General features: G+C 40.8%; 1 protein-coding gene across 6 annotated transcripts; it reads left to right on the top strand.

Moving 5' to 3' along the window:
- Positions 1 to 1869: 1869 nt before the first annotated feature.
- LOC139781337 (high-affinity choline transporter 1) lies at positions 1870 to 20857 on the top strand. Of its 6 annotated transcripts, none has more exons than XR_011720510.1 (14): positions 1870 to 2138; positions 8072 to 8303; positions 9908 to 10015; positions 10278 to 10506; positions 11355 to 11583; positions 11863 to 12100; positions 12205 to 12311; positions 12389 to 12492; positions 12821 to 12951; positions 13314 to 13585; positions 13660 to 14268; positions 14823 to 15073; positions 15558 to 15899; positions 18008 to 20857. XR_011720510.1 is itself a non-coding variant. In XM_071720216.1 (13 exons), exons 2-13 carry the CDS (start codon positions 8126 to 8128, stop codon positions 15826 to 15828), a joined length of 2727 nt encoding a protein of 908 aa, XP_071576317.1. In that variant the 5' UTR covers positions 1870 to 2138; positions 8078 to 8125; the 3' UTR covers positions 15829 to 20857. The 6 variants fall into 6 exon arrangements, 4 of the variants coding, with proteins under 4 accessions (XP_071576317.1, XP_071576310.1, XP_071576331.1 ...); XR_011720505.1 differs by having other exon boundaries at positions 15966 to 20857; XM_071720216.1 differs by having other exon boundaries at positions 8078 to 8303; positions 15558 to 20857.
- The last annotated feature ends 1 nt before the right edge of the window (position 20858 follows it).

The following is a 20858-nucleotide window of genomic DNA, read 5'->3' as shown; positions in this document are numbered from 1 at the left end:
TACGACGATTTTCAGAAGATTTTCCACGACGATGTGTATGCGGAGTCGAACACTGTTAAATTCGTAATGTCAAATTATCCTCAATTTGAGTCTTAACCATTTCATATAGGTCACCACTGCTCCTACTCAATGTGTCGATAATCTATCTAAAACAATGTTAATTTAACTAAACCAATAAAGTTAAAATAATAAATTCAACACACACGGGAGGTTAAAAATAATAAGATGTATTTAACTCAAGGTATTGGTTTAAATTTCATCCTTTGACATTTAACAGTGAACGAGACAACGAGAAAGATTGACAATGTCATTGTGTGTCAATTGGGATTTCAAATAAGCGACGGAGACAACGGGATCATAGTTGCACCTCCAGAGGACTCTGGACCGTGCATTTGGAAGCTACGAATGAAACAGGACGAGGGTGGAGACAAGCGGGGGCGAGAGTCGGTCGCGGAGGGAGCCTAAGGACCAGGAGTTTGCGCGAACAGATCAATACGGGGGCTGCCCCCGCACATGAACATGTCTCCTTCCCACTCTTTCTCTCTCTCTCTCTCTCTCTCTCTCTCTCTCTCTCTCTCTCTCTCTCTCTCTCTCTCTCTCTCTCTCTCTCTTGTATTCATCTCCTCGCGCCGCTCTTTCTTTCTCTCTTTCTACCCTTTTTGCACATTTTTGTCTTTTATCTCTGTTCTCCTCTCACATGAGTTGGTCGATGTAAGATTGTATTTTAATTCTCCATTATTATGACGCCGCACCCGTCATTCTTTTTCTATTCTTTTACGCTTGCTTTCTAATAAACCCTTTCTCTCTTTCTCTCTATCTGACGTAACAATAGTACAGGAGGGATCTTATGTGCTCTAGGATTTTTTAAATAAATTTCTTCATATTTAAAATTCTTTATCTGTCTATATTTAAGCCCATCGATCCATCCATGTATTTTCCCCTCCCCTAATTTGCGATCCTCACAATCCTCCCTTTTACTCTAACCCATATTCCCCGTGTCTTCTATTAATATTCACGCTCGATTGAATGTCTCGAAGACTCTGTCTTAAGCTCAAGATATCCAATTCGTTCTTGGTATATTCTTGGATTCATCCCTCGCGCGCTCGAATATATCTTTTCCTGTCCTCGCCTCACGATATAAAGTTTTGTTCGGGCGGCTCTAAAATCTATTTAAATCGCCACTCTGCTCTATGATATCTACGGCCCCGTAGCATTGACACTGTATCGTTTATCACGCTGAAACATTGACCCGCTGCGCTGCGCGTAACTGTCCTTCTCTACTTTTACCAATTTTCCCTTCATCGCCTCTCGTCTCCTTACATCGCCTCTCACCACCTCTCTTTACACAGATCTATCTCCTACTACGTCGCGAGCTTATACTTCTCTCTTGTTCGTCTCTCCCCCTTTATCATGGCCCCTAGTTGGATCAGTCCTACCTCTCTTTCACTCGCTCGCTCTTTATTCATATATAAGGTGTCCGGAAATTATCATTATTACTTTCAATCATTTCGACTAGCCTCAAGTCGGCGAAAATTGCGTCGTCCATCGTGCTCGTTTTTCTTTTACATTCGATAAATTTACTTTTCAATCAAATCTATCAAAATTTCGTCAATCCAAATAATTTGGTCTCCGTAACTTTGCCGAAATTGATCGGTGAAAATTCTGGGATTGTCAGTTTATTTGCCGATTGCTTTTTTCGGGTGCTATCAAGTGAAAGAAGTTGCCCATATCTCCGACGTGTCCCCACATCGCGGGATCATCCACTTTCCGGTCGGTACCACCCTGTACATCTGCATTATGCGCGCGCGCGCGCGCGCGCGACCGGCGCTCCGTCCTTGTCCGTGACGCGCGCGCTACCCCCAGCGAGGTGGTGGCGGTCCAGCGTGTTAGCCGTGCGGGATGCTGAATCCGTAGAAGAGGCTCAGTCGTATTGCCTGGGCCCTCTCTGTCGCACGGCTAACACCCGGATCGGCGAGATCGTGCGAGGCTGGGTATCCGCGTGCCGCGAGAGGAGCCGATTTCCTCCCTTGGGCGAGGGCACTTTTTCGTCGCGACGGAAAGGAAATCGTGACGCGCGGCGGGATGGATACGTCCGCGTGAGAGGGATGCGCTGCACGATTTCACTGGGGTAGCCGGCGGTAAGTAGTACGACTCGGAATTTTTCGACCCTCCCTCCCTCTCTATCTCTCTCTACTTTTCTCGTTTGCTCAACAGTTTTTGAGCGTCCTGCCCGGTGCTACGCCTCATTGTAAACTTCAATCAGGCATGCACACCCGTATAATTCCACAAAATTCGATTTTGGACGCTACACATTTGGAACAATTCAGCTTCTGTCAATACTTGCACTTTATAAATATTTTTATTATTACGAAACAACGTGGAGATGTATTCATATGGCATATCGATAGTATTGCAATATTATATCTCTTCCTGCAAACGTTACGAATAATGATAATAATGTCCCAAATTGAAAGTTAATTAAACTGGTGCTTTATGTATTTTTCAATGACGAATTATTAATATAAACAATATCGTCTTTTTACCTTTTCTTTTACGTTACAGCAATTTTACGAAAATTGTCGAAATTGGGCGTAGACGGCTTTAAATAATGCAAACCGATGAGGCTCGTTTACATGGCTATTACATTAAAAAAAATAAAAATGAATTCTTTAATCTCATACCTCGTCTATTACATTGTCTATTATGGGAATACTTCCTGAACTATCACTACTTACTGTCAGGTGAACTTCCGACGCACTGATGCTATTGTACACTGTCTTAACGTCCATTTCTACCAATGTTGATTAACTTTAATCTCAGTTTAACTTACTTTTCATCTTCTTCCACTTCTTAGAATTAGAGAAAGATAAAAAGTAAGTTAAACCGAGATTAAAGCTAATCTGCATTGAAAAGAAGGTAGGAACGGACATTATTCAGAGAGATCGTTCTAAAGAAGCACAAGATAGCGCGAGCAAGTATCTTCCCTCTTCCTCGCTTATCTCACAATCAGAGGATAGGATCGAAGTGAAGTGCGGATCGATTCGCAGCTACTTGGCGTTCGCGACGTTAAGACGTTGTTGACTGGCACGAAAAGTTGGCAGCGAACGACCCGGTTTTCGTGTTTAAAGATAAACCGCGCGCGCGCGCGCGCTGATTTTACTCGTACGCCGCGAGGCAAGGGCGAGCCAAGTGAGAGAGAGAGAGTCATCTGGTCATCTCTCCGGACGAATCATTGCTGGTCCTCGCTTTTCGCGGAAGCTTCACAGCGACCAATCTTACCAGCGATTTACGAGCGACCAATTTCTCGAAGCCTGGTATACAACGTGCTTGCTCCTAACGCAGCTTCTTTTTCAGCCTCGCCAGAAACCTCGCTTCTAATTTCATAACGCGGGTGTTGCTAACGGCGATATTACGTGGAATTTTTGCGCAGCTCGACGATCGTATTGTGCGACCGCAGTCGCGCTGCACGCTCTTACATTTAATTATGTTATTCGCCGAATAACATAATTAGTGTCATTAGCATTCCGTGAATGGACTTAGGTAATTTTCGTACCTCCTAAAAGCTAAATCGATCTGTTTAACGTAAATTTCGAGACTTGAGGCTATCGACGTACATTGAAGAATACGCGATGCCTCGACAATTGTTGACAAGTGTGATAAAATTAGACGATTGACAAAATTTGACTGAATTTTCTATCGCCGTCTCTACCTTTGTGAAATCGAGCTGACGCGGTTAGAAACACGTATTTATGTCTCTTGTATCGTTGGAGAGATGGCAGCCATACAGCTGCAATTCAAATGGAAATACTTTGTGTTTTGACAAACATATTAAAGCTGAGATTATACTTGAGAATAATGACGGGCAAGCTATATTTATGACATGATATATTATGTATGTAAGGTTTCAGCTGTATTATTTGTAATATTTGTTGAGCATATTATCATTCGTTCCAATCATAACAGAGCAGAAGAAGCAATTCAATGCTTTGAGAAGCAATGTCGTTTCATCCTTCTGTAGCCATAAAAGTTCTATCAAAAATTAGAAGAAGATTAACAAAAAGGGAAAAGAGACAGAAAGAGTGTCTGATTATCTGAGTAAATTATTTCAAGATTCTTGATCTCTAACGTAACAGTAAATCGAATTTTTGCAGTTACTTAATATAAACACAATAATAATTTTTCGTTCGCTATTTTTAAGCATCTCTCGAGTCAAAATCGATATATGATGGTTCGTGCTTCATTTTTATCTCGTTTATATTTTCATCCGGTTACATCGACGAGTTTTATATCCCTTTCAAGAGCTTCTTCTCCAACGGTACAGCAAATATAATCTCTCTCTTTCTCTCTCCCCCCTCCCCCTCTTTTCCTCTCCCCCTTCCTCTATTCTTTCCCTTTATAACCGGCCGTGATATTCTCAATTGGGAATATCCTGTTGAAAAATTCTTCCATAATTGTTCAGCCTTGAAAGATGCTTTAAAATTAACGTCGGTCGCCTCTCGCATCTTTTTCTTCGCTTTCCCACACCCTTTGAGGGCTGCTTACCCTTCATCACGACCAAGCATGTATTAGCTTGTTCTTCTATTTTTGCGTCGGTGAGATAATGAGACCACAGGCGTGAGCACATTATCGACAAAAGATTACTTCCTACCTCGAAGAAGTAAATTTACTCGCTACCAGCATCGCGTTTTTAAAGCGAGATAGCTGCCCATTTGTTGCTAAATAAAGGAGTTAAAATTCAATCTGGCGTTGGTTGTTCTTACCGAAAAATTTAATCGAAGGCCATTTATTGGGTGAATGCTTAATTAAATTAAATTAAATTACTTTTATAATTTAACCGTTTTGTTTTTTAGTGTGTCACGCAGCGCAATCGCGCTGTTCATTTTTAATGTACCAAATCGCGTCGCGGCACAAACGTGCTGATAATACGCTCTACCACAATTTCCAGAACTTAATTAAGTTATACAATTAAAGTGTTTTCTTTTAATTAAAAAAAAATGGATAAAAAAGTTCACATATAGTAAATTTTATTTTTACTTATCATGGCATTATTTGATATGGAGAGAAAGGCAGACGCGCCGCTTGGCATTTTCTCGTATAAATTTTTACGTTCACCCTCCAAACTCAAACGATTAAATTTGAAACTCAACTGGAGGCTTTATTAAAGTCACGTAAAAACAAGTCGAAAATAGGTGACTTCTTCACAACTCACTTTTATCTTCGAAGCTTAATTCGCAGACTTTCCTCACTCCTTCATTTTATTGTCATTTGTAACGCACAAGAATGATTAACGGTCCAATATATTTTTATTGCATGAAATATGAATTCTAAATTAAAGTGAAGAATATTACACTCTTGAATTCGAGACCCTTTTCCTCGCTAATTTTTTTTCTTTTTATTTTATTCCTACCGTCAGATACAATTTTGGAGTAAAAAATGTCGCTGCAATCAGGCGTGTTTATCGATTATTGAAGTTTAAGTATATAACCGTGCTATATGTCTCTATATAGCGCGGATGTTAAATGGATCATCAATTGACGCGGTTGTATTCTAAAACTGTCCACGTGCGCGAGCGTATACGTAAAAGCTCACTTTAAAGGCGCGTTTTAAAAGAGAACGTGCCGATAGTTTTCGAACTGCGAGAAACGAGGAACAAACGCTCGTCTCGTATGCGTGAACGTATACGCGGCAACTTTAATAATTTAATCTCCAAACGGTTTTTATTTACGCCGGAATTGTAAGGAGCATCCGACACGCGCGTTTCAATTTAATTCGGTTCAAACGTTCGCGATAATACCGTCTAAATTTTGCGTGAAAATTTTGCGAGAGATAGAAACGTCACGAACATCCGGCACGTACTTAGGGGTTGACATCGATCCCTCGACATCTCGTACTTAAAAATTCGCTTACCCCGCCGGAGATAGCTTCAGCGAATATCGCGAACAGAAATATATATCTTTCGCTCTCTCTCTCTCTCTCTCTCTCTCTCTCTCTCTCTCTCTCTCTCTCTCTCTCTCTCTCTCTCTCTCTCTCTCTCTCTCTTTCTTTCCTCTCTCATTGAGCAGCCCGCTCATGTTCCGCGCGCGTTCGTGCACGCGTGCGAATAAGTTCTTCCGTACACGTGTGCGCGCACTCCAGCTGTCCGTCAACGTCAGCTTCTCTCGCTCCGGGGAGCGAGCGCCGTCTCTAAGCGCAAGTTAATAATGCAGGACCGTCACGGAATTCGACTGAACTTTATACGTGACTCCGCGGTGCGCCGCGCTTCAGCCCGGGTCACGACCCTACACGACCCATCCTAGTCCGATATCTGGGGCACACTTGAATTTTAAACCGCGTTATACGATTGCCGTGTCGCGCTCGATTAGCTTCTCTCCGCGCGACGGGCCGCGCGCCTCTCTCGGCGCAGACTCCCGCGAAATGTGTTCAATAGTATAAATGTCAACCTGTATGTCATCGGTCACAGGAGCTGCCGCGCGCGGCTAAAAGAGCTCTCTCGACATCGGAGGATACGTGTAACTCGGCGTCGCGTAACTTTTCATGCGATCTTTCTTTGGAGAGAGATCATATTGATCGTCCCGTAAAATTTGACCTTAAAAGATCGATTAAGTTTCCTGCGTTCCAAAGTAGCGAGGTGACGTTAAGAGACATAGTGACGTCTGGTAGACGTCATTACGTCATTTTTTTACGTCATATTTACGTCATGCAACTTGGGTCATATATTATATATATCTGTACCTTAGAGGTGAAAAATCGTATCTCCATTATTAGAAATTTAGAGAAAACAGGATTTAAAGCTCATTGTCTCTATGAAAATTTCTAATACGACTTTTTCTGAACATTGTGTCTTGGGAACTAGTAATAATAGACATAAGATCCTTTATCATTATATAATTTAAACTCCTGATATATATTAACTCTAATTTTGACAAGATCTGGAAATACGATTCTTTAGGGTACAGATATGTATAACACTATATTTTTTTTACAGAAGAAAAGTATATTGAAGTATATATGTTCATCTACACGCTTCTACATGAAATCGAATCTCTTTTGACGGTTTTACGCGGTCAGAACAGTAACAGTGTGCTAACGTAACGTGATACGTCATGTAAATTAATATTTCCGATAATATTAATGTTCTCTTCTCTCGGGACGCGTTGACTTTCTGTCGAAGGTCCACGGTGGATATCAACTTTTAAATATCAAAGGCCAGACGCTCCTTGTATCGACTAACGAGCGGAGACGGTACCTACGCGGGCTTATCTGTGTACGGCAAATGTTAATCAAGGAGACGGAATAATTAACGCGGTATCGATCGCGAGAGCGCGGCTTTACATCCGATTAATCCGTGTGTACCTTCGTGCTGCTCTATTGCCGGACAAATGTAATAGTCCCATTATTAGACTTGTTAAACATTATACCGTTAAGGGAAGCACTCGGAGATGTACGATAATAATAAAATATTCAGTCGTATTGGATATTACACGAAACGCGCGTCAAACTTGTCACGATACACATATAATCTCGTATGACAAATACTATTAACAACGTACATCCGGTTGTTAACCATTACAGCGCTGTTATTGTGTTACATAGTTCTATGTTGTGACCAATGACGAGGAACATCTTGAATGCTTCTTTAAAATTGCTCGTAAAGAGCTATTGAAAGAAATAAAAGAATCTAGCATCAAACGACCCTTATTAGGAGCTACTGTAAATTTCGATAAGTAAATAATTCTAACAAGGAGTTTCAAAAAGTAGGAGTACAATAATCGGGAAGCTCGAGAGGGGAGCCTCTAATTAGCAAAGCGTATCAAAAGTGTCGAATACGCAAAGAACTATTAAATTATTTCTCGATATAGCCGGTATCCGTTGAGAGCTTAATTTGAAATACGTTCTTGTCGATAGAGATCCCGTAATACCCTCTTCCAGAAATGGGACCACCGATAATTGAATCAGATTGATCAAATTAAGTCAATACGTTCGGGGGGGGGGGGGGAATACGACTTTTGCGACTCTCTGTAGACGTTTAGCGACGCTAGTTATTACGCTGCTCTTACTATCAATCATTCAGTTGCAGAGCTCACATCCGGAAGCGGACGAGAACACGTACGGTGCGGCGAGGAGGATGGGGGTGTACGTGACGGGCGTAATCGGCGTGATTGTGTTTTACATCGCGGTGCTGGCCGTCGGCATATGGGCTGCGGCGTTCAAGAGAAGGCAGGCCACGCAGGGCCACCTGCAGGATGACATGATGCTGGCGAACCGACGCCTCGGCCCCCTGCTCGGCGTCCTCACCCTTATCGGTAATTGTCACCCCAAGGATCTTCACAAATAGAAGGAAAAAATAAATAAATTTTGTAAGAATTAATAGGTGCGCAAGGTAAGGATGGATGAGTGTGGATAAGATGAATTGTAAACCAAGTCCCTTCCTGGCATGTAAAGCTGAAGTAATAAAACTAGCAAATAAATTTTGTAAGATCGTTTCGTTACGCGTTGCGCGTCCGATGACAATTCCGCGTTCGGATATTGAGGCAAAACCGGCTTTGCGTTAATTAAAATAGAAGAATTTTCCTGCCTGATTTTTTTCCCGAAAGCTTAATGCTCTCGCTCATGTAAAAATGAACGAAATTTGTTACGACAAGAGTTCTGCGTCTATTTATCGCACCACGCGCGTGACCTCGATTATAATGAACATAGACCTATTATGTGGATTTCCTGCTTCGGAACGTTTCGAAAGGTCAAGGATCAATCTACATGACGTTGAAATTATGGATATTATTAGAGAACGATGAAAAATTATGCCTACAAGCTCTATCTACGGGTTCCTCTACGACTGATTCGAAGTCAATTTTTGCTCAACGGGAATTTGAGATTACGTGCTATTATTTTGTACATTTTCTTCATTCTCGACGTTTGATATGTCGTTGCCATCTTTTTGTACCGCTTAAAAAAAACGCATAAAGATATTACTGAAAATTAATTCCCGATTTCATGGATGGAAAATCCTATAACTTTAAAAAATTGCTGCGGCGCAGACGTTAGTTTCTGCAGGCATTGAACTCACTCCGCGGAGCTGATAATCTGTCGCGAGTTGCCGCGCCCGAAGCCGCCTCTTTTCCAAGTTCGTTATATCCGTCAGACTCTACGAAATTATCTCGCAAAAAGCACGACCCCGATATCGACATGTGTCAACCGCCTTGCATTGTAAAGTGTAACGCCGTAAAAGGGAACATTGGTTGCACCTTTGCTTGTCTTATTCAAAATTAATTCTCGCTCCGCGCTCTCCGATATGTTTCCGGGCTTCACTATTTTTAATCTAGTCCCAATTTTCGAGAAGAAAGACGTTTTATAACTTTGAAGTGGATTTTGTCTCGTTTTCTTCTGATCCACTTTGCTTTTTACGGACTACCTACTCGCGCACCTGATAATCTCGTTTTCACTCGACCGTTTCAAATTTTCTCATTGGTCTCCCCTGCAATGAATATATCTTTGCATTCTCCATTACCGTAATGACCACTCCGCGATATGCATCCGTAGAAAAACGCGATGTCAAGCACACCCCCATCCCTCCTCCTCTGTCCCACCCAATTCGTTTATCTTTCCCATTTCCCTCCCGTTCTTCGTATAAACGGACAACGAGATAGGAATAATTTACCATGCATTCGCTTCGCTATTTAAACGTGTGCAGCTTACGCGGAAAAAATTCTGCCGACGTACTTTATTGTTGACGTAGCAAATCCCGACAGTTGTCGCAATACATGAGAATGAAAAGGTTTAATTAATACAACCAACGTATATATTCTTATCGATAAAAATTCCGTAATTTCTTCTAAAAGAATATCAATTTGTGAAGTCAACAATTGAAGGGATATGAATATTTTTGCGACTCACCGCTGTATATGTGCAGCGACATGGGTCGGAGGAGCCTTCGTCAACGGGACCGCCGAGGCCATGTTCACGAGGGGTCTAGCCTGGTGTCAAGTGCCCATCGGGTACAGCCTCAGCCTGATTTTCGGTACGTCGCACGATCTCCCGATTTGGCCTCCGTAAACCCAATTCGCTGGAAATGTCAAAAAAAGATACTTTAAAACAGAAAATATATCGCGACTATAACGATCGCAAAAATGGAACTGGTTCTTGAATAATTAAATCGCAAGTGAGCCCTTCCTCTTAATTTTTCACATCTTCCTTTACATCATCTATCGAGTCCGACCTCGCTCTTTCCGCGCTCAATCATTTTGATAAACGTCACCTTACCAAACGACGAATTATCGCAGGTGCCCTGCTCTTCGTGCGCCCGATGAGGAAGGCCGAGTACGTGACGATGCTGGATCCCTTTCAAGAACGATACGGCGCGGGCGTCGGAGGCTTGCTCTTCCTTCCGGCGCTCTGCGGCGATCTATTCTGGTGCGGCGCCGTCCTGAGAGCGCTGGGAAGCTCGCTGGCGGTCGTCGCCGGCGTCGATCCGAACATCAGTGTTTGCGCGTCCGCGCTCTTGGCAGCCATGTAAGAGGATAACGCTTTTAACAGAGACAGAGGATCCCGTATCCGTCCGTTCTTATTTCAAGTCTTGAGTATAATCTTAAAATGCTAATACAGCTTCGTAATTGATTCATAATATATCTTGAGATTGTATTTAACCTTTAACTGCACGGGCGAGGTCTGGTTGGACCTCAAGCACTATTTTTTTTACGTATTTTCTCAGTTATGCGAGATATCAGTTGTGTTTTATTTATTATTATGTACTCTAAAAAAACTTACATTTCTTACATTACTTTTAGATAAAACAAAAAAACTTGTGGGGATCCCTGCAGACACGGTATAAGCAGATATGGTATATTCACTCAGGCCTTCTTCTTCTTACGTTCTTCTTCTTCTTCTTCTTCTTACGTTTATTGGCTCCTGCCTCTTTTCAGAGGACAATACGGCCAAATTATTCACTCAGGCGAAAATCCGTGAAATGGTTTTTGCACACTAAACAATATGGCGGTCAATAAAATGGAGAAGGAGAAAGATCGTATGTCTGTCCTTCTCCCGGAACGATGGAGAAGGAGACAGACATACGATTTTCACACTCAACATCATGGTGAACCATTTCACTTCAGATCAAAAGTGCCGACACGGAGTGGACCTACTTATTGACTTATACTGCGCTGCAGATCCTACCTGTGACTATTATACGTAACTAAAAATAACGCGTGTACTTAAAGGTTAAGACCTTAAATAAGAAAGATCCTAAAGGAATACCAGCCCAGGATGACGCTCGATACACGTAACTTGGCGAGACCGAATTACAAGCGAGACGAGAAACGCGAAAATCGAAATCATCGAAATCATCGAAATGTGCTTTTCAGATACACGGTCTTCGGCGGGCTGTATTCCGTGGCGTGCACCGACGCGCTGCAACTGCTGTGCATCCTGGTGGGCTTGGCGATAGCGGCGCCGTTTTCCATGGTGCACCCCGCGGTGTCGTTCGAAAACAATCTGACCACGAAGGACTGGCTGGGACACGTGAAGAATGAGGACCTGGGCGAGTGGGTGGACGGTATGCTGCTGCTGGTGTTCGGCGGTATACCTTGGCAGGTATAACTTGATTCTTCTGTGACTTGTAAACGACGTTGAAGCTCAAATTGTATATACATATATCCGAAAGATTATTCGTTTGAGAGACTTGAAACGGAACAAACTGCAGCTTAGAGCCTTACGCTACTATTGCAAAAAACATATCGTGTCACAATTTAAGAAAATTACTATATAAATAATTATAGATAATCTTTGTTTATTTTACTTATTTATTAGAAGGTAATTTAGTGTTGTAGAAAAAATTTGACACGCTGTTTATACATTCTTCCTCTTCTTCAGGGTTACTTTCAACGAATCCTGAGTATCAAGAGCACTTCCGTTGCAACGACTCTATCAATCGTCTCGATGTTCGGTTGCCTGATACTCGCGGTACCATCGGCTTTAATCGGGGTGGTCGCACGTGCCACCGACTGGTCCATGGTCCCGGGCTACAACGGAACGTTCACCACGGACGACGGAAACGCCGCGTTGCCGATGGTCCTGCGGTATCTCACGCCCCAATGGATGTCTTTCGTTGGTAGGTCCTGGTACATCCTCAAATTACTTCCGCTCTCTCTCTCTCTCTCCGATCGTAAGAGGAACATTCAAATTCACTTTTTGCAAATGCGTTAATCTCCGAAGGTCTCGGGGCGATCTCGGCGGCAGTGATGTCCTCGGCGGACTCCAGTATACTCGCCAGCAGCTCCATGTTTACCAGGAATGTCTACAAACTCACGATACGGCCAAAAGTAAGCGTAACTTACGCTGATTAACCGACAAACGATTGGCGCCAACAAACGTCATTGAAGCCTCGTTTTCGTTACAGGCGTCCGAGCGTGAGCTAAACTGGGTCCTGAGAATTTCCGTAATCGCGGTTTCTATCCTGTCCACTCTCGTCGCCCTCACGGTCAGCAGCGTTTACTACCTTTCGTAAGTAAACACGTTTCTCTTCATTTTTTTTATGGGATGATCTACTTACGCTATGTATCTACTATGTCTCAATAATTTTCGCAATGACTTGGCGTCCGAGCGCATTTGAAAAAAGATTAAATTATTTTTAAGATAATAATCGGTAGAAAATTTTTCAGCTGCATCTTTTTCACTCAACAACTTCGTTCTTTTCTTAATTTTCTGTTTTTATTTTTTTACATTACTTTAAGTGCCTATTCGAAAAATTAGTCCGCTTGTCAATTACGAATTTTAGATCTAATAATTGTAACGATCGATGTACTAAAATACATCGCACTTTTGTTCGAAGGTACTTGTGCTCCGATCTCGTCTACGTCGTTCTGTTTCCGCAATTATTAGCCGTTATTCATTGGCCTACTATGGTGGATACTTATGGCTGTCTGGCGGGCTATTTCATCGCTATCGTCCTGCGTCTCGGTGGTTAGTTACAATTCTTAATTATCAAACATTATCACTCAAATAAGATAACACAACAACAAATAAGAAATGTCACACAATGCTTAAAGACCCTTCTCTCTCTCTCTCTCTCTCTCTCTCTCTCTCTCTCTCTCTCTCTCTCTCTCTCTCTCTCTTTGTTCTATCGTTTATATCTTTTAGATACATTTTGAATTTTTATTGCTTAATTACTTAAAGGATCGAAAAACATTCTTAACTTCTTGCAATCTTTTTAATATTTCTTTCAAATCCTTTTAATTTTAAGCGTAAAAACGTCTTCTCAGATAATTGAAATATCCTCTAGAAATCTACTAGGATTTCATAAGTAAACGCGTGAATGCTTTCAGGCGGTGAAAGAGGCCTCGGCATACTCCCGCTGATCGAATATCCTTTCTACGATAAGAGGACGCGCACTCAGAAGTTCCCCTTTCGCACCGCCGTCATGATAATCGCCCTCTTCACTCAGCTCTTCACCAGTTTCCTCGCCAGAACCCTGCTCGGAAAAGGATACTTTCCGCAATGCTGCGACGTGCTGAATATCTACTCGCCCGGGAAGTCCAAAGAATCGTCGGGCGTTGTGCAAAGCAGCTCCGGCGCCGCTCTCATGGATTCATCTTCGGTAATTGCGAATTGCAAGTTAACTGTCCTTCGCTTCAAACTTTCAGTCAATCGATGACACACCCATCTTTTCAGAAATCGACGTCGGGCATAGATTCCTGCGACGGCGTCGGCACATACGTTTATGACGATGAAAGAACCTGCGGCCACGAGGACGCGACCGATCGCGGCGACGGCGACGCGATGATCGTCAGCAATCTCGCCTCGCCGAAGGTGAAGAACATCGGGACGATCATGCCACGTGCGAACCACAATATGCCGAGTCAGCAGAATCTGCGTAGCGCGGTGCCGACGCCGGCGCGGCACGTCTCCATGGCGAGTCCGTTGTACACGCCGATACTGCCGATACAGAACGACGCGTGCAGAGATCAAATCCTCGCGGTGAGAAATCTGCGCAGTCCCACGATCGGTCCCCAGATCCTCTCGCCCACCCGGTCGATCGGGATCCCGGCGACCCCGATCGCTCCGTGCGCTCCCTCCTACGCCAAAGTGGGCTGCGAGCTCGGGCCGAGCAGCGATAAGACGCGGAACAACGACCGGATCAGCATCGTCGACAGGAGCAACATGGAGTATAATGCAAACGCTCAAGAGAATCCGCCCGCCAGCGTCGGTCCCAGAAAGTGCGTGAAGGGGGTGAAGCTCGTCGGCATGGAGGGCGGTACGCTGCGGAGACCGTCGCTGCAGGTGAGCGACGACCTTCACGAATCGTCGCTTTTGTGAAGCCCCGCGACAAGTCGGGCCGCCGTTTCATTTTTGCGCGCATTTTGTTTTGTATCTTCAGTTATCTGTATGAGTTATTTTATTAAATTCTATGTATTGGTTTTACGTATGTGTATGTTTGTTTATTTATCAGCGGTACGATTGTCCATCAAAGATGACGAGGTCTCAGGGGGTTCCTTAGAGAGTCCCCCGCGGAGAAATCTCGGGTATTCCCCCGCAGCATCTTCCATACGTAACTTCTCCCCATGGTATTTAATCTTAATACGCTGATGAATTCTATCTTTGTTGATTTATACTGTTTTTCTTGTCTTCTAGATTACTTAATTGAATTTTACACATTTATTTTTACGCCTATGTTTGATTGCTTGGCACAATTGTTCGTCAATAAGAATAGTGAGGATTCGGAGGATTCTCAGAGAATGAGGCCCCTGAGAAAATCGGGGGGAGTCCTCAGAGAGATCCTGCGCGATCTCGCAATCTTGGCTTTTGGAGTATGTATTCAAATAGATTTCCCATAGCTTCCGGTACATAGCTCCCATGAGACGGCGTTTAGTGTCGCGAGTCCTCAGAGCACATTCTCGCCGACACCATCAGTGGAGCTGGTCAACATTCTGGAGAGGAGACAGAGTAACGGCTCGTTCGGACCGGGATCCCTGTCCCCCGTGCCAGCGGCGGGAGTAGAGGCGTGCAAAACCCACGGAACCGCGTCTGAGGGACAGACCGGGAACGAGCATTGCAAGATAAAGAGAGGCATCGTGCGACATCACAGGTATCTATGAGGGAACGAGCGAATAATGCAAATTAGAAAAAAAGATTCCAGAATCTTTACTTTTTTAAATCTATACCTCTTCGTATTGCAAAGAAAAATTACGTCCATCGCGTTGGGAATTAAATACAAAGATTGCAGGATCAAAGAAAGAGATATTCCTATGATATTGTAAACTACAAAAATTCCAAAGTCTCCTTTCTTCTTCACTTAATTATAAAATTTCTAAATCTATAAATTAAAAAAAATATATAGCACATATATATAGTATCATAAAGAAGAATTACGTATATAATCAGTATATAATTGAAAATGATTAATTATATGATATAAAAAGGAAGTACAATGAAAATATTATAATTCTCTATAACGCGACGGGGTGCTGTTGAAAATATTTTATAGTGAACTCGTAAGAATTGAATATTCACTGTAAAAGGTCCGAATTATCGAACACTCTCTCCGGTTATTCTCTCAAACGTTTGCGCAGCTTCAATGACACAGGCGACCGATCGTTGACGACGCTCGCCAGACAGCCGAATTACCCGTCGATGCCGCTGAGGCCGGAGGACTGCCGTATGACATTAGCAAGGAAGGACAAGCGCCTGGCCACCATCGGCAGGCACTCATCGATGAACGAAACGGAGCTCAGCAGTCACACGAGTAGCATGATTGTCAGTCCCACCTTCAGCATGTACAATACGGCCGCAAAGAGCTCTAATTATTTCGTCACCGATGACGAAGCGATCAGCAGGTTCTAAAACGGATTTTCTAGGATCTCCAGAACCGAAAACGATACTTGCAAACACTTAAAATGCAAATGTCGACATCGGTACGTTCAGCTGATGCAAAAGATTCCGTCGTTTTTTCAATCATCAAGTTATATCATTTTTTTCAGATAGGAGATAGAGAGTAAAATTAAGAGTATGAGATTTTGTAAAAAAAAAAGGGCATTGAGAAACATTTCTCTAAATGGAAGGAATAAGAGCAACGATGATTATTTGGATTGAGAACATTACGTATAATTTCATTTTCGAATATTATATTTGTCATATAGAACAAATCTCTCGCATCAGCTATTCCACTGTTACGTCCCTCTTCTAAGGCACACTTGGAGAACGCGAAACAACAAGGACAATCATAAAACCCGCCCCCGTCACTCACTCGGCGTGCTCAATCCTGTAATTCTGTTCATTGTACGATGGATTATATCTAGAACTATCACAAATTTACTTATATATGCAGAAAAAAGATATATGTATATATTGAGAGATTGAGTCTCTCAATCGATGAGATGGTCAGCATATGCCACTATGTTAGTCAATAGAATTTATACTGTGAGTTTTGTATTACTCGATTCGATACAAAATGCATTACACACTCATACATTTGTGATAATTTGCGTGCCGCAATTTCTGTTACTATTATGTTATCGCATCTCACTTCCTAGTTTGAGTAATATTCATTCATGAAGAACCAAGTTAATGAAAATATTTTATAGTCTTATGAAAGTTAAGAGCAAGTTATTATTACTATCAGAATTGGACATACGACATGTGTGAAGCTAATTGATCTTAAAAATAGAAGTACATTGAAGTCGATCAGTACACATTTAATTCTATCATATATATTTATATATCCTTTATTCACTTGCTTCTGAATAATTTCTGGATAAAGAGATGTTAAAGTTTCTTGCCGTAGTTAAGTGAAATTACACAACGAATTGTTAGGAATTCAATTGGTATAATTATAATTTTGTAATCTTGGAAGTAAATCTGCTTGAATTCGTTTCAATTCGTTTTACCATGCGTGCGTATGTGTGCTTTGTTATTTGTTGTGCGTGTCTTTTGATATTTGTTGTATTTTTTATGTACGTGGAAGTAACTCGTTCCTTTTTCGCAATTAAGTAATTTCTTGTTACGCTACTTTGACTATATCTTTCTTTCTTAATGACACTTTCTTAATTAATTAGGAATTTGTATATTACACTATATATATATATATATAATGCGAGAGTAGAAACAGCGTTTTATAGTTCATAGGACCCACTTACCAATTTTCAGACTGACAACCATGTACCAAATGAACCAAATAGCTCGTAGCTGATGTAACCAATTTTGTAAATCACACATCTCCAACTTCGCAACATTCCACTTAAACTTAAAGTAAGACAAAATCCAATGCGGCCAATCTCTGATTTTGTTAAGATACCAAGAGGCTTGGCTGATTGGTAATGAATACTAGATATTAAAAATTTTTGTACATACGCACACCCGATACGTATATACCCGATGTACATACACGTACGCGTAATCGAAAAGGGTTTCGATGCATTTGTAACAATTTCAATATGAGTTAGTTAATTACTAGTACATAATATTACCTTAAGCATAGACATGCAACACTTATATATTCGAACATCTTAAATTACGGTGTCAAAGACGAGAGAACTGGATGAAAAGCACTCGAACGATCCTTTCACAGCATACAATTCCGCGTATAAAACTTAATCGATAAAAATTTAATCAATAAAATCTCTTCGATAAAGAGAAGGGCATAAAATTTAGAGCGGTACATCACGTGAAATAATTTCAAACAATTACAGCATAAACGATAAACGACAAGCTTGACCAAAAGCCGAATAATTAGCGAAATAATTCTAAATGACTGCAATGACCGTGGATGTTTAATATAAGTGCCTCATACTGTTTTCATCAATTATATTTCCGACGTTAATCGAAATACTTATATTCTATGCTTATGAAAATCAGCATATTTCAGTGAATTTATACATATCTTTTTTTTTTCGATTTCTCTCGTTTCTGACGTTACACAATTCGGCGTTATGTTAAAATGAATTTTTATAACGTCTATACATGGCGCCGAGTATAATATGTATTACCAGAAATTGAAATGAACGCATTTACTATTTCTCCTTAGTTCGAGAAGAAGAAAGAAGGGATATACGATCCGATAAGCGTGGTCGTGAGAGAAAGCGACGCTGCAAGCTCCGCCAAAGCAGATCTCTGCAGAGCTCACATCGTTGATAATAAACGGAACGTCCAGAGAGTGTCACGTGAAAATTTACGATATGCCAACAAGAAAGTACGATATTTTTCCACCGACGCGATATATCCTAGCTCCGTAGTATTGTACAGCACAACACACAACTATATATTGTACAAGTGTAGTTACAAACGCGAATTATTTGCGGTTAATCTGCGTTACATTAGTGAGGAACGTTCTCCTCAAGCTCAATAATGTATCTATGAAGAAATGAATACGAACGATAGAGTTAGAAGTAATCACCTGATACATATAAATAGCGGGACACTTTTATATCGCAAAAGAACTAGATAGCAAAAATACCTTTTCCATCATCCGACCTGTTGGAGAACACATGCGAGAAATTTATGCGTGATGTAAATATTTGCTTATCTCTCGTTATGTTATTCCTATTAATTTCACAGGTAGAGATTTATCAGTATTGTAGACATTTATTATACCGTAGACAAAGCAGCCGAATAATTAGCGAAATTTGCAGTTGGCTACAGTTTTGTTAATATTTGTCGAGCAAAAATAACGTAAAGATAAAGCCAAGAAACTTGCGGGAGATGATATAGTTTCTAAATGCCATTCTCTCGCTGATTTATACCTTTCTATTGTAAAATAAGCATTAAATCTTAGGAACTAGCACAAAGATGATCGTAGTTACTTAAAATGAGTGAGACTTAATTCATACTCGAATCGCGCATCTTTAGACTGTAGACTTTTGTAAGACGCGCACTTTTGTAAGACGTGCGCGATGTAAAATATAGCGGAGCGAGATGAACATCGAATACCTGCATCAGTATTATTAAATTTAAGAAGACGAGCATTCGAGACTTAAAATCGACTCGTGAAGAACTCAATGAAAGTCCTTCATAGTGGTACTTAATTCCTTAAGGTAGAATAATTAATTCATGATTCGATGATCGCACGACGCGCGTTCTTTTCTTCTAAACATTTCTCCACCTCTTGCAGGATTAACCATTAACTCTAGTCTATTGCAAACATTAATAAGGTATTAAAATTAATTAATTAATTAATAGTAATATCAAGTAACTCTTATGAAATACTTGACGCTTCACTGTGAATTCGTTTTCTTTACTAAAATTCGTATAATATTTAAACTTCTCAAGCAAAGTGATGCCAAAGGATAAAATGACGTCTAATAAACGTCACTCTGCTACTTGGATTCCGTAACGTTTTATCATTTCTGTGATATTTTTCATGTTTGCGTATGAGGTAACCCACGATATTTATATATATGCCACCTGTATATATCTTTTTTCTCCGGAGACTTAAGCATTTCCTCGATCGCGTGCGTATGCGACCATCGGAGCTTTTGTAAGAAATACCCTTTGTAATGTACACGTTTATACCTATGTCATGTATTACACGATATACTGTTAATAAGTAGTTAATAATAAGTTAATATATACGACAAGTGTACTCATCTTCGAATAATTTACGCAATCGATATATTGAGCAACGTGAATTATGTGCCAAAGCGTAAAGATATAAAGAGAATGATACGTCGAGGAGGATTCAACGCGAAAAAATGTCTAAATCACTTTAATTTTAGAGTCGGCCTGAATTCCGATGCTCTCGAAGAAATTTATATCTAAAATTATTCGCAACAGCGAAAACAGCAACAGTCGACAGCACTAACTTATGAATTAATTGAAAATTCGAACCGCTGAAACCGGTTTCGAGAAAAAAGCGCTTAAAAGCGCTTTTTATACTAGTAGTGTATACGACAAATGTATTCATCTTCGGATAAATTACGCAATCGATATATTGTGCAATGTGAATTATGTGCCAAAGCGTAAGATAAAGAGAATGCCATTGGCCTGACCGCGCCGAGAATATATGTCAAGAAGGATTCAACGCGAAAAAATTTCTAAATCGCTTTAATTTTAGTGGACTCCTGGATTCCGATGCTCTTGAAAATATTTATATCTAAAGTTATTCCCGATAACAAAATCAGCTATGATATTGAATCCAATCCTTCTTTGATTCAATAATCACAATTTTTTTCTGAAGCTGGAAGATCAAGATTTTAAAACAGATCCGTTGAAAATCCACAAAATCTTTCGAAAATATAATTTAGTGAACCTAAATGAAATTTGGAAAAGCAAAAAAAAGTTTACGATCAGCTCCTTGAATCTTTTTAGCGGACACGGTCAGCTAATGTACAAGTTTAGTCACATAAGCTCGCCTTGATATAAGAATTGTTCATCATTAAGATCGACAGAAAAAAATAAGCATTGACGTCCGATATTTGCAACGAAATTCCGGAAAGACTTTCCTTCCGATTTTCACGAAATTTGATGAACATATCTCAAACGTCGAGACTTACATTCGGGATATATTCGAAAGGAATCTAATTAATTCAAATAAAGTTTTGTCAAGATAACATCTAAATATAAATGTTTTGCGTAAAAAAATACAAAATTCGTGAAGCGCTCCTGGATTTAAACATTTGCTTTAATCAACATTAAAAATCTTTCCACGCACAATATACTCATTTAAAAGACATTTTTACTAAATCTCATGATAATCGGAGACCTTTTCGGAATTTCACCTGATATTTGTTTTAGATATTTTTCGTCGTAGTAAATCATTCGCATTAATGATAGTCTCTAATGTTATCACAGTATATTTGTCATGATCGCAATGACTAGGATAATAATCGCTGTAATGAATGATGTCGCTCAAAGTGCCGAATAAAGGAGACGAACGCAAG

The sequence above is a fragment of the Temnothorax nylanderi genome, unplaced genomic scaffold, assembly GCF_030848795.1.
Source record: "Temnothorax nylanderi isolate EJ_2023f unplaced genomic scaffold, tnyl_v1.0 TNYL_tig0007_pilon, whole genome shotgun sequence".
Taxonomy (NCBI): domain Eukaryota; kingdom Metazoa; phylum Arthropoda; class Insecta; order Hymenoptera; family Formicidae; genus Temnothorax; species Temnothorax nylanderi.
Note: the sequence above shows the minus strand (reverse complement) of the source record. Positions and strands in the feature narration are given on the sequence as shown.